The 12,604-nt window shown below is 50.6% G+C and overlaps 4 protein-coding genes across 4 annotated transcripts; 3 read left to right on the top strand and 1 right to left on the bottom strand.

Annotated features, from left to right (window-relative positions):
- Nucleotides 1-22: 22 nt before the first annotated feature.
- AUEXF2481DRAFT_24821 (uncharacterized protein) lies at nucleotides 23-2,270 on the top strand (the record flags this gene model as incomplete). The annotated part of the gene is made up of 3 exons (XM_013493547.1): nucleotides 23-292; nucleotides 355-1,693; nucleotides 1,744-2,270. 3 exons carry the CDS (start codon nucleotides 23-25, stop codon nucleotides 2,268-2,270), a joined length of 2,136 nt encoding a protein of 711 aa, XP_013349001.1.
- Nucleotides 2,271-3,458: 1,188 nt separating this feature from the next.
- Nucleotides 3,459-4,282, top strand: AUEXF2481DRAFT_425 (uncharacterized protein; the record flags this gene model as incomplete). The annotated part of the gene is made up of 2 exons (XM_013493477.1): nucleotides 3,459-4,113; nucleotides 4,167-4,282. The coding sequence occupies 2 exons, from the start codon at nucleotides 3,459-3,461 to the stop codon at nucleotides 4,280-4,282; spliced, it is 771 nt and encodes a 256-aa protein (XP_013348931.1).
- Nucleotides 4,283-5,345: 1,063 nt separating this feature from the next.
- On the top strand, nucleotides 5,346-6,770 carry AUEXF2481DRAFT_24819 (uncharacterized protein; the record flags this gene model as incomplete). Its single annotated transcript, XM_013493546.1, has 1 exon — nucleotides 5,346-6,770. The coding sequence occupies one exon, from the start codon at nucleotides 5,346-5,348 to the stop codon at nucleotides 6,768-6,770; it is 1,425 nt and encodes a 474-aa protein (XP_013349000.1).
- Nucleotides 6,771-10,209: 3,439 nt separating this feature from the next.
- AUEXF2481DRAFT_75567 (uncharacterized protein) lies at nucleotides 10,210-12,420 on the bottom strand. Its single transcript, XM_013493545.1, has 2 exons — nucleotides 11,734-12,420; nucleotides 10,210-11,681 (listed from the first exon to the last, which is right to left on the bottom strand). The coding sequence occupies exons 1-2, from the start codon at nucleotides 12,130-12,132 to the stop codon at nucleotides 10,449-10,451; spliced, it is 1,632 nt and encodes a 543-aa protein (XP_013348999.1). The 5' UTR covers nucleotides 12,133-12,420; the 3' UTR covers nucleotides 10,210-10,448.
- Nucleotides 12,421-12,604: the final 184 nt, after the last annotated feature.

Raw genomic sequence — 12,604 nt, 5'->3', positions numbered from 1 at the left:
CCGCGTCACGACTGCTCGCACCATGTCTTCACAGCGCGGAACAGGCTCGCCCTCGCAGGGCGATCACTCTGTTCGCTTTAGTACGCAGAACCAGGAGATCGAACCCGAACCAAACCTCTCACCCGTGCGCTCTCTCACCGGTCACGATGGACAGAGGGAGAACCTGACGCCCGAGGCCGAAGAGGAACTGAGACAACTCAAGACGACGCTCCAAAATGGCTTGCAATCAAAGCGCATGGAGCACTACTCGTTCGAGCCCGTCTCGCTGCCCGGTTCCCAGCCAGTATCCAGAGTATGTCTCCACTCAACGTGCCTCGTACAACTCCGACTTCACTACTGACACGCGCCGAACAGGTGCCCTCGGGTCAATCTCACAGACGACCTGTCATGCATGCCGGTTCCGCACATCCCTCTCCTCGCCCATCTCCTCCTGCCTCTACCTTCCACTCCCCGCCCCTTACCCCGTCGGCGTCCCGCTCTCGCGAGGGCAAGCCTGCAGCCAGCACAGCTGCCTCCGTTTCCCACTTGGCCAAAGCAAGAGCAGCAGCGGATGTTGTTACTCCTCAAATGTCCGCTTCACCTCAGCCTGGCTCGCGAGTCCCCTCGTCCGACGAGACTGGTGTATCCGCGCATCCCAAGCAACAGCCCAGGTTCTCCCTCGGCCCTACTAGTGACTCCATGCCACCTTCCCGTGACCATAGCCCCAATGCGTCGGGAGCAAGCACCCCGACCGGCTCAGGAACTGTCACACCATCGGCAACGTATACAAAGCCATGGCCCCAGGGCGACAAGGACGATCCATATGCTCGTAGCAAGAGAGCCCCTCCTACCCGTAACGTAGATTCCATCGACGCTCGCTTCCGCTTTGGAAACAGAGACCCTCGCAAGGGACACAGCACTTCTGGTACCTCGCTGGTCTCGCTCCCAGCAACTGTAAATACCTCGAGCTCGGCGAGCCTCAAGCCACCCGGCGACTCGGACAAGAGAACGAGCTTCTTCGGCGGCAAGAAGCATGACCATCACCATGATGACACTATCAAGGACAAGGACAAGTCTGCTTCCAAGGTCAGCCTGAAGCGCTTCTTCAAGATTGGCGAAAAGAAAGACAAGAGCCGTGCCAACTCGCCCGTTAGAACCGGCAGTTCGACACCGACCAGCCAATCCCAGAGTCTGCCGTTCGCCGATGACCATGGACTGGCTTCCAAGTATGGCAAGTTCGGCAGAGTCCTTGGCTCTGGAGCTGGCGGATCTGTCAGACTGATGAAGAGAACCGCCGATGGCAAGACTTTTGCCGTTAAGCAGTTCCGAGCTCGACATACGTACGAGAGCGAAAGAGAGTACAACAAGAAGGTTACTGCTGAATTCTGCATTGGTTCAACTCTCCATCATGGCAACATTATTGAAACGATTGATATTATTCATGAGAAAGGCAGTTGGTTCGAGGTCATGGAGTACGCTCCTTACGACCTTTTCGCAATTGTCATGACTGGCAAGATGTCTCGCGATGAAATCACTTGCTGCACTTTGCAAATCCTCAGCGGTGTTCTGTATTTGCACAGCATGGGCCTTGCACACCGTGACCTCAAGCTTGACAATGTTGTGGTTAACGACCACGGCATCATGAAGATTATCGATTTCGGCAGTGCTGTAGTGTTCAGATACCCCTTCGAGAACGACATTGTACTCTCCACAGGTATGTTGCTCGGGTCTTCTTTGCTCAGCATCAAGCTAACGTTTTATTAGGTGTTGTCGGCTCAGATCCCTACCTCGCTCCTGAGGTCTACGATAACTCGCGATACGACCCGCAACCCGCCGATATCTGGTCGATCGCCATTATTTTCTGTTGCATGTGCTTGCGCAGATTCCCTTGGAAGGCGCCAAGGATTTCCGACAACTCCTACAGGCTCTTCGTCTCACCTCCGGATCATAATCAAGATCAGCTCCTTGCTCAGTCCAGGCAATCTGTCAGTAACGGAGCCTCGAAGACAGAGAACGGCGGCTCAGTCACCCAGGGAGACCAAGCAAGTCAACAGATCAAGGGTCCGTTACGTTTGCTTAGACTGCTACCACGCGATACCAGACACATTATTGGTCGTATGCTTGAGCTTGACCCGCGCCGTCGTGCAACCATGGATGAGATTCTTGCCGACCCTTGGGTTCAGAACGCGTATGTGTGCAGACAGGAAGAGGGCGGTGAGTGCTATCACGCGCCTGGTCACACCCACGTTCTTGAACCAGGCGGTAGCGCTCAAGCACCACCAAAGAAGTAGAATTCTCCTAATCTTCCTGCCACGACTTGAGCTGGTCTGAAGAATTGATTCGAGTTTACGGTCTGCGGAACAAGGCACTAGAGTACAGTTGAACATGAAGGGCACATGAGGCGTTTGGGTTTTTTGCTACTAAAGGCGAGATGTTCCGGCGCAAGCGACAGACAATCAACGATTGAGACGAATTGGATGAGACAGGTAGTTAATACTTTACAAATTCTTGCCCACAGGCTGCCATTGTTTCTTTTGTGTGCATGAAATCTCATTCGACCAACCACTTTCGCCAATTGCGTGTTATCGTGACAGAATGACAGAAGATATCAATAGTCGTCGTACGTTCTGGCTTTGGCCATAGAGCTCCCACTGACTTATCTATGCCATGCTAATGTGCGTGCATATCTATCTGGGTTGTCTTGTCACTGCATGCGGCTGCTTGCAGTATCGCATGCGTTCGACGATAAGTCTCGGTAGATGCTCGTCCGCCCGAAGCGTTCCTCCAGCAATCTTTGGACACAACCAATCAGTGTGTCGAGAAATCACGATACCAACAACCTCCACAAAATCTTAGCACGGTGGGAGTTGTGGGATAGGATCACGCTATCGGCCGCTATCTTTGCTCTCGAACGTCTTGGCGTGACCAGTCAGCCAGTCATAAGAACAGCTCCTCGCACGTTGTTGTAAGGACGAAGGCTCCTCTGAAGAAAGACAGTCGTCTCAAGGCCCGTGAGAGGTCCATAGACAGAAAATTTTGATTTGAGTAACAGCCCACGTGCTCTTGCAACAGCAGAAGAGCCAACGAGAGAAGAGATGCGAAAATGGTGCCCCGCCAGAGGCACCGCGTTTGTCTGGAAACTTTAAGAAGAGAGCTCCAGCTCGTCGACGTTTCTACGCCTTCTCCCTCGCCCTCTCTTGCTGTCAAGGACTCCTGGAAAGGATCTTTTCGTGTCGAATTAGACGATAGTTGCGACTTTACATATACTAACCCGCAATCGTTCACCGTAGGAGACAAGATTCCGGGATTTAGAACTTCTGCTGGTATGCATAAAGCTCAATCCGTCGAGACTGTTGTTATTTTCAACGTCTTGGGCTTTTCCCCAAATTGTCCTTAAGACTGATGTTTCGTCCTCCATAGCATTCTTCACTTCCCTTCGAACCAATATCCACCTGGGCGTGTCGCCTCCACCCTCACCAATGTCAACACCGCCGAGTATGAGGGCAAGTGCCTCGTCAATTGGCCCGCCCTCGCCCTTGCAGAACGCAATTGACAGCACATCGGACGTACCCGAAAGCCCTCTTGCAGGCGTGCCAGATCTGAAGACATATCTCGCAGAGACCGAAGAGGAAAAGTTGGCTGCATTGAAGTTGGTAGCAGATGGCATTGCACAGATGCGCCAAACCGCGAATCGTATCTTGATGTACAACCCATACAACCTGGCTGCTTTCCTCGCCTTCCTAGCAGTAGTCAGCAACTACCTCTTCAAGACACGCTCTGACATTGGTATCCTGTTCACAACCTCGGCTGGTCTCCTGATGGCTGCCATGGTCACCGTCCGTCGCTTTACCAACCCATACATCACCATCGCCGAAGAAGTACACATCAGCTTGCTCGACGACGCCGATGTTCTTGTGACGAAGTTCGGCGAAGAGATTATTGGAACGATAATTGTGGGTTGGGTCGACGGAGAGACAAAAGGCAAGAAGCGCAAGTGGAGAGCCGAGATCAGAGGCTGGGCAGTAAGACTGCGATACCGTGGCAAGGGCGAGGGTATGGCTCTACTCACAGAGGCTGTCAACTTGGCCAAAAAGAAGGACGCCGATGGTATTGAGTTCGCACCCGATCACGCATGTAAGTGGCTGGTTATTGCTCTGTTCGCGACATGATGATCTAACAGCTGGCAGATTCAAAACGTGTTCTCTGGGACTTCTACAACGGACCTTTCGACAAGAAAGAGAAGAAGGCAGAATCGAAACTGCAGGCTCTGTGGGGGAACAACACAAAGTCGAAGAAGAGATGAGCAACTAGCATCCTCACCATATCGACAAATTAATACTCACCATATCTTTCAAACCCGTGTTGCGTCCATTGCGATGTCTGTGGCTTGGGATAGATTGTCGGTAGCCACACAGAGTGGACAACATCCACAATTTCGATTTGAAAAGAGCGAGAAGCATCGACCATATGGAACGCACTTGTATTTTCAAGCAACTGTGACGTCCGCGAGTTCCCCATAAGTTTTGTGTTATCCCGGAGTGACTGCTGGTCGAGACCTTCAGCGAGAGCAAGTTCAACCGTTGCATGTCTCAACATCGCAGCCCAAGCCATTTTCTGGATACCTATCTCGCTCATGTCGACTTGCATACACGTTATACGTATGACTCCTACATTTCGCATGCTCGCACATGGATGGACGGGTAAGTAAGCGATTGGGTTTCTTTCTCGTCAAGGGTGAATACGTCGTCGACCAAGCTCCGCGCACGTTGAAACCTGTAGTAGCTGAGCTCAACCATGGACAAGTATATTGGACAGAACACGAATTGTCTAATTGATACTACAAAATTAGACAGCCTTTGCATCTCGTCCTCAAGCAGTGCCTCCTCGCCAAATAATGCTGCCACGCGAAGCCTCACAGCCGAAGCCGTTGGTTCAACCAACGCCTCTATCAACATAACGGTTTTACTGATAGGAAGCCTCGCCGTCACAAAAGTACATTTTCTCCAGCTACATTGTGTGGAGAAGCCTGCTTTCTCCCAAGTCTGGCCAGAACCACACTCGAAACGAGCTATACCAAGTACCGAATCCTGAATGAGAGCCGTAAACGTTGGTCGTTTACTTTGTCTATCGATCTGGTAACGGTGTCGGCTTGCACCACTGCAGTCATGTAGACCCTTGATGGAATGAGCTATCCTCGAGCTGAAGATATAACATGGATATCCTGCTCTGTTCCTCTGATCTCAGCAGCAACTCAGCACGTCTTCTACTCGCCACGCCTTGAGTGCCATCTCCTCGTTCTATCTCATTCACTTGATTACACTAATTCCCATTACTTTAATCGTTAATCCCCCTCGATATCACCCACAATGCGCTTTGAAGCTCCTATCAGTCAGGTGGCTCTTGTCTCCCTGCTCGCTGGTACAGCTGTGGCTGCTCCTCGCAATGTCAAGCAGATAGAAGTTGACTCTGTTGACGTTGTTGAACTCTTCGAGCGCGCGCCTGCCGGTAACATGTTGATCGCATCTACCACTCGTGTTGGTGGTGTTGTTATCGTTCTACCTGAGTTCTTGGCCACCTCCTCCATGGGCAAATCATCGTCAAGCAAGACAAGCGCAAAGACAACCTCCTCTACCAAGAAGAGCTCCTCGACGAGTAAGAGTTCCATCAAGTCATCGTCTTCAGTCAAAAAGACCCCCGCTTCAAGCTCGGCCAAGAAGACCTCATCATCATCCTCCTCCAAGGTCACTTCTTCTGCGAAGAAGTCTTCCTCCAGCAGCATCTCAAAGGCCCCATCCTCTTCATCTAAGGTTTCTAGTTCTGTGAAGAAGGTTTCATCCTCCACCTCCAGCTCCAAGTCTAGCTCCTCCTCGGCAAAGGCTGTTCCCATTCCTGCTACCACCAAGATCCCTGCAAAGGTCTCCAGCATCCAGTCCAAGATCTCAAGCGTCGAGTCCAAGGTCTCGTCTAAGCTTGCCTCCAAGATCTCTGCAGTCGTCTCCCAGATCACTGCACAAAAGTCGCCTTCATCATCGAAGGCCATATCCAGCACTCCTTCGTCGTCTGCATCATCTCGTGTATCTTCTTCATCCGCTGTATCTTCCAGCTCTCTCAGCACCAGCTCTTCAGCTGTCCCATCCACTTCGAGCTCCTCGGCTTTCTCGTCCACTTCGGCATCAGCATCTTCCACTTCGAGCAGCTCGATCGTTGCTTCCTCATTTTTGAGCTCATCCTCGAGCCACTCCAGCTCGTCGTCTTCAATTTCCAGCGTCTCGACATCATCTTCTGTCGAGCCCACCAGCTCCTTTGTCTCTACCTCTAGCTCTTTAGCTCTCCCCTCCTTAAGCTCTATTGAGTCTTCAGCATCCAGCTCGTTGACCGAGTCTTCAACATCAAGCTCGTTGATCGAGTCTTCCACCAGCTCTTCTGTAATTTCTACCAGCTCGTCGATCGAGCCTACTCCCAGCAGCACCACCTCATCATCCACGTCTTCCGTCGAGGCTTCCCCCACTCCAACCCCTCAATTCTCCAACAGCAACGGCACCTTTGCCGTCAACGACAGATACGTCTCGAGCATAATTTCCTCTGTCGAATCTCGCTTCAGCAGCGCTCTGGCAGCGCAGTCCATCTCTATGCCTTCATTCTCTTCCTTCTCCACTCCTACTGGATACGGCGCTACTCTTCAGCCTAGTGCTACCAGTCTCTTTGTTTCCGAAGTTCAAAGTGTGATCTCTAGCTATTTGAGTGAGGCTTCTATTACTGTCTCGCTGCCCACTTCTACCAGCAGTGCTTAGGTAGTGGTGGGAAGTGGTACAATCTTTTTTTCTTTTGTTCTTGAAATATTTGACGCAAATGCAGAGAGTGGTCTTGATGATCGCTGGGGTTTTTTATTGTATATAGTTAATAGAATTTATGTTTATTCACTGATTTTTTTTCCACGGAATTTTTGGCAAGTAGTTGTGATATGATTGTGAGCAGATTCTTGGTTGATCGTGATATACATCCCTCCTCGTGTGCGAATGACTGTCACTCATGCAGTTGCTGCCATAAGGCACTATACGTGCTTAACCTGGAGCGATGTCGTCGGGATATTTCGTGTCATCGACTCCCTGTGCTAGATTCGACGACATACAACGTGACTGTGCCTTTCTACAGCTCGTCGTTACCCTAATTCGATCATTGAGGAGAGAGATTGTGTGGCAGTATTCTGCACACACGGGGAGAATCAGACTGGGCCTTGCAATTTTTTTCCCCCAGACGATGCTTTTCCGAAGGTTTGTCATGAGATAAAATGTCCTGTAGTTTGATTGCTCTTGACTGTTGTGGGTGTGTCTGTATGATCTGGTGCTTTCGAACCAGTTACTATGTTCTCTTCTTTCGGCTTCAAGTCCTGCTTGTTCCTGCACGTCTCTTGTTCACTGTGCTTTGTTCTCTCCTTCCTCTCTCGTGCTACTGACGTCAGGTTGATATGTCCGTTAGCTGCCAATTCCTCAGTTGCGTGGAAATGACTCAGATCATCTGTCGACTTACTTTGCCTCATCATCAGAGTCTTTGGCCTGTTTGCTTTTACCAGCGGACTTGGGAACGAACACGTTAATGTCCCAGTACTTGATACTGGGAATCAGCTCGGTTTCGTCCTCCGCAGTCTGGCTAGAAGAAAGATTATAGCTCTTCATAAGGTTGGCCATGAATGTGTCGGTGTCGGATTCATTGATGGAGGATTCTTGCTGCTGCTGCGGCTGAGGCTTTTGAGCCTTTTTGTTGGCCTTTCTGTTTTGGTTCTTTTTGCGATTCTTGGCTTTCTTGCATTCGATCTCGGCTTCGGTGGGCTTTTCAGAATCCTGCTGGGTGATTTTGGCGGCGCTGTGGATCGCGTCACTGCCGTTACTCTGCTCGTCGCTTTCTATGGCCTCAGAGCTGTAGTCATCATCTTCATTGTTGGTGATAGGCACAGTGTTACGGGTAGTCATAAAGGCGAGATTATCGATCTCACCGGGCCTAGCAGTGTAGAAAGGGGAGAACTCTTTGGCAAAAGACTCGACGTTGAGATTGCGGCGACCAAGTAAGCCCAGGTCGATCTTCTCATAGTCAGTATTCGTGTATGTCACACTCTTCGATGATGGGAAAAAGCATACCAGTTTGCGCGCTCTGACTTCCCAGGCCTTTCTCAAAGAAGTGTAATCCATGACTCTTTCAGGATAAGTGTCAAACTCGGCAATCTTGTGGACATAGCCAAGGTCTCGGCAGGTCTGTCTCATATCGGTGAGATCACCAACGGCACCAACAAACATGCCATCAGGGACGTTTGCGTTCTTTGGCTTTGGGAAGACTCTCACCATGCCTGGAGGTGACACGAAAGCCTCTTGCTTTTCGTTTAGAAGAGACAGCAGAAGTCCACGAAGCTCCTTGTCAATGTTGTCGACGGCTTCGGGGTTGAGGACAGCTGCGGCGGAACGCTCTAGAACATAGGCGTGTGCGACCAGAAGGCGACCGTGCCGATTCACTACGCAAGCAATTGTGATTGAGTGTCCGTTTGGCGCGTATTCACCTCGGTCTCTTCCCAATCAGCATGGCACAAGCCCATGATGGCGCTGAAGCAGCTCATGTCATATACCGGCATGATATTGGTAATAATGTCGTAGTGGATCTCTCTGTCCATCATAGCGAGGATCTTTGAGTTGCCTTTCTCGATGCGTTCTAGCATGCTCAGGATTGAGGAACGGCGATTCTCGTTATAGAGTGCGTAGGACATCGTGGCGGAGTTAGGTTGCACGACACGCTAGCAGAATGCCTTGATGTATTGTTGGTAAAGTAGTGTTGTGGAAGGCAAAGGTTGGAGGAAGCGAGAGATATGGGGGGCAGGAAGTGTTGTTGGCGACAAGCTCAGAGAAGAGATGATGTGGTGAGAAGACTGGAGTGAGATACCGGAAAAAGACGCGTCAATGTTCACTCACAATTCACAGTCGGGATAGACAACCCTCAATGAGAATTCTACTGTGTGCACAATCGACCAAGACTTCTGAGACGACAGCCCCGCTAACGTCTGTCTGGTGCTCTCACTTGTGTTTGTGCGGGCAGATCGAAAAGGTAACGCAACGCAGAGTGAGCATAGCTACACGTCCATTGTGACTTGATTTGTACCAGAGACATCGCTGCAGACTTTATGATGTGTTGTTCAAGGCAATCGTTCGGGCTGTTTGCTCCTACTTGGACTGACGCTTCGCACACTTATCAGTGCAATGTCTTTCAGCTCTTGCAGTCGCCCGACTAAGTAGACATTCAGCTCAAAGTTGATACATTTTGGAACAGAAAGCGTGAGGACTCATGGTCGATTGAACAATCCATAAACCAGAAGGAACCGAAGTATTGACTTCGACCTACTGCCAAACGGCATCCTCACTCAGCAACACCCACCGCACAAGAAAAGTCTCGAAGAACCACCGACGTTAAGCAAAGTAATAGCAACGCACCGTTGACCTACAACACGAAGACTCAGGAGATGAAGTCTTTCGAAGCTCCGACAAAAGCCAAGACATTGGGATCGAGCAAAGAGAGAAAAGGACCGATAGGATGAAAGGAGCTTCAAATGCACATCATATCAGGCAGCAGGGCTTCGGTCATTCTCCCGTGTCTTGTCGCGGAGAGGATGAGGGTGGAGATTGTGGAGTTTTTTGCACATGAAGGCGGTGATGAAAGCGGTGAAGAGGGATCATGTCGGCGACCTTGCAGAATGTTTTTGATGGCATCATCATCTGCATCTATTCAGATCGTAACCAACACATTGATGGCAAACTCCAAGTGCTGCTGACTATCGAAGAAAACTCTGAGCAAAGGTCGTGTTCTTACACATCGAAAGCGCTTTGAAGAGCAATCAATCGTTGTTTTTGTAATCGCCCTCGATTTCGATCTCACACCCCTGCTGAGAAAAATGTGTCATGTGTACCTTGCATGCACACATGCTTTCCCGGGTGGTTGCTGGTTTTGAGCTCGGAGCAGCAAAGGGCGGACACGGGTAGAAGACCGGGTGGGCTTTGATTGGATCGGAGACTTTTCTTGACGACGGGTGCTTTTTGACTCTTTGGCTTTGGGATTTGCCAGCCCACCTCGTCACTGTGACATTTGCGCGATCGCTGTATTGGTAGCATGCTCGAAATAAAGTCATAGTGGAGATAGCTAAATGATGTAAATCGATAAACACACCAGAAAGGTACTACTGGTATGGATGGAAAGATGGAAAGATGATGGTAAAATAGCAGTTCTATGCATTCTGTGCGTGGTATCATATGTAAGAGTCTATCTCTAATAAACAAATGTAAAAAAAGGCAAAAAGTGGTATCTCTATGGGTTTTGCACAAACAAACCAAAAGCAGAAGCTGCCAGGCTTCTCTATGTTGCGCATCTAGTGGTCGTTAAAAACACACAAGGGTCATTAAAAAGTGGAGAAGGAGAGTCGTAGGTGCCTCTCGATCTGCTTAGGCCATCTGGCCACCGCCGTTGTAAGCCATCTCGTCCTCCTTCTCGCCGAAGCGAGCGTCCTTGAGCTGGCCAGCCTCGTCGTCGGAAGACTGGAAGCCGTACTCGCGGGCCTTTGCATCGATCTCGGGACCGGTAAGGTGAGGAAGCTCCTTGGCGGCGGTAACGTAGGACATCTTCTCGAGGTAACCCTTGGCAAAGATGAGATCAATCTCTTCGAGAGAACGTCCGCTGGTCTCAGGGTAGAAGAAGTAGATGACGGGGAAGAAGAGGGCGTTGAGGGCAGCGAAGAAGAGGTAAGTACCCCAACCAATGCTTTCGATGAGAACGGGGGTGATCATGACAATGAAGAAGTTCCATGCCCAGTTGGAAACGGTGGAGGTAGCGTTGGCCTTTGCACGAGTCTTGAGAGGGTTGATCTCGGCGGGGTACAACCAGGGCAGAGGCAACCAGGTGGCACCGAAGAATGCGATGTAGGTGAAGAGACCAACAGCAGCACCCTTGGCAGATTGGGCATCACCAGGGATCAGACAAGCGAAGACCAAGACCATGGACAGACATTGACCGACAGTGCCGTAAAGGAAAAGCTTGCGGCGCCCAACACGCTCAACGAGGAACCAGGAGGTTGTGGCGAAGATAGAGTAGACAACCATGTTGATTCCACCGAGCAAAAGCGACAAGTTCTTCGATGTACCAATGGAGTCGCGGAACAGAACAGGGAAGTAGTAGATGACAGCGTTGCAACCAGAGAGTTGCTGCATGAATTGGGAACCGGCACCGAGCAACATGCGACGAAGATGCTGGGTCTTGCCACCAGTGAGAAGGGCGGAGAAAGGAGTGGACTCGCCGAAGCCGCCAGCAGCCTTGATGGAGTCGAGGATGATACCGCTCTCAAGCTTGACGTCGGCATCATCGACAGGCTTACCTTGCAGCGATGCTAGGACGACCGCAGCTTCATCTTGTCGATCGTGCGAGAGTAACCATCTGGGAGATTCGGGAAGTCTTGTAGTAAGGCCGAGGACGATCAGGGCGAACACACACTGGAAAGCGATAGGGAAGCGCCATACGAGGTCCTTAGGACCATAGCTGCATCCGTAGTCGATCCAGTAAGCGATGAGCGTGCCGATAGCGACGTTGCCACCCTCAATGCAGATGACCTTGCCTCTGTTGTGGGCTTTGGAGCACTCGGCTTGGTAAGTAGGGATTGTCGATGTGTTGATACCGTTTCCGAGCTAAGGAAAAGTCAGTGGCGGAAGCGATAGAATGTGTTTCGACAAAACTTACACCAGTGATGAAACGTCCAATGATGAATTGTGCGGTACTTCCTGAGCTCGTGCCAATACAGGCAACCTGAATAACGACACCGATGATCATGACCGTAGCACCAATGTAGATAGACTTGCGGCGACCGAGTTTGTCGCCAAGCGTGAGAATGAAGATAGCACCGAATAGACAGCCGACAGCGTAGATTGAGACAATGAAGCCTTGCCAGTTACTGCCCCAGCCAGCTTCAGGGAACTCCTCGAGGAAAACGTCAGATTCGATGATACCAGACATGACGCCCTGATCATAACCAAAGAGCAGGAAATCGGTAGTAGCGACGGCGGTAATGAGCATCTGGAGACCTCTACCAGAGGTACCCCAGTAGGTGGGAACACCTTCTGAGTTTGTTGAAACAGTCATCTTTCCGGTGTTGTCAAGCAGTACACGAAAACAGATCGTCTCAAAGGGATCCGGGATAAAAAGCAATGCTTGCGGAGCTGTGGAGGGCCTACCATGGGGAGGGACCCAGTTATATATCTACGACATCGACTCGGAAAACTCAAGCACCCAAACACAGCACACGCAGCATCGATGACGGACAAAACAGCCGTTGCGGAGAGAATGTGGATGGTGGGTCATAAGGGCCCACAGTCATTTTCGCAACCAGTCCGCCGAGAGGTTGAATCCACCGTGAAACATGTCGGGAAAAGATCTTCAAGGGAATAAGACGTCGTTGAGAGAGAGCTTCGCCGACGCAAGAGTCGCGAGCTCTGGATTAGTGCTTGGCAATGAGCACATGGCGTTTTTCTAACGACTTGGCACGACACAACAATAGACAGGTTGAATCTTACTGTTGGCTAACGAACAGCGAGTCTGTGTGCTAATACGAATT

This window comes from Aureobasidium subglaciale (assembly GCF_000721755.1).
Source record: "Aureobasidium subglaciale EXF-2481 unplaced genomic scaffold scaffold_0, whole genome shotgun sequence".
NCBI classification, from domain to species: Eukaryota; Fungi; Ascomycota; class Dothideomycetes; order Dothideales; family Saccotheciaceae; genus Aureobasidium; species Aureobasidium subglaciale.
The sequence above is the reverse complement of the archived record's forward strand: the minus strand, read 5'-3'. Positions and strand labels throughout refer to the sequence as shown.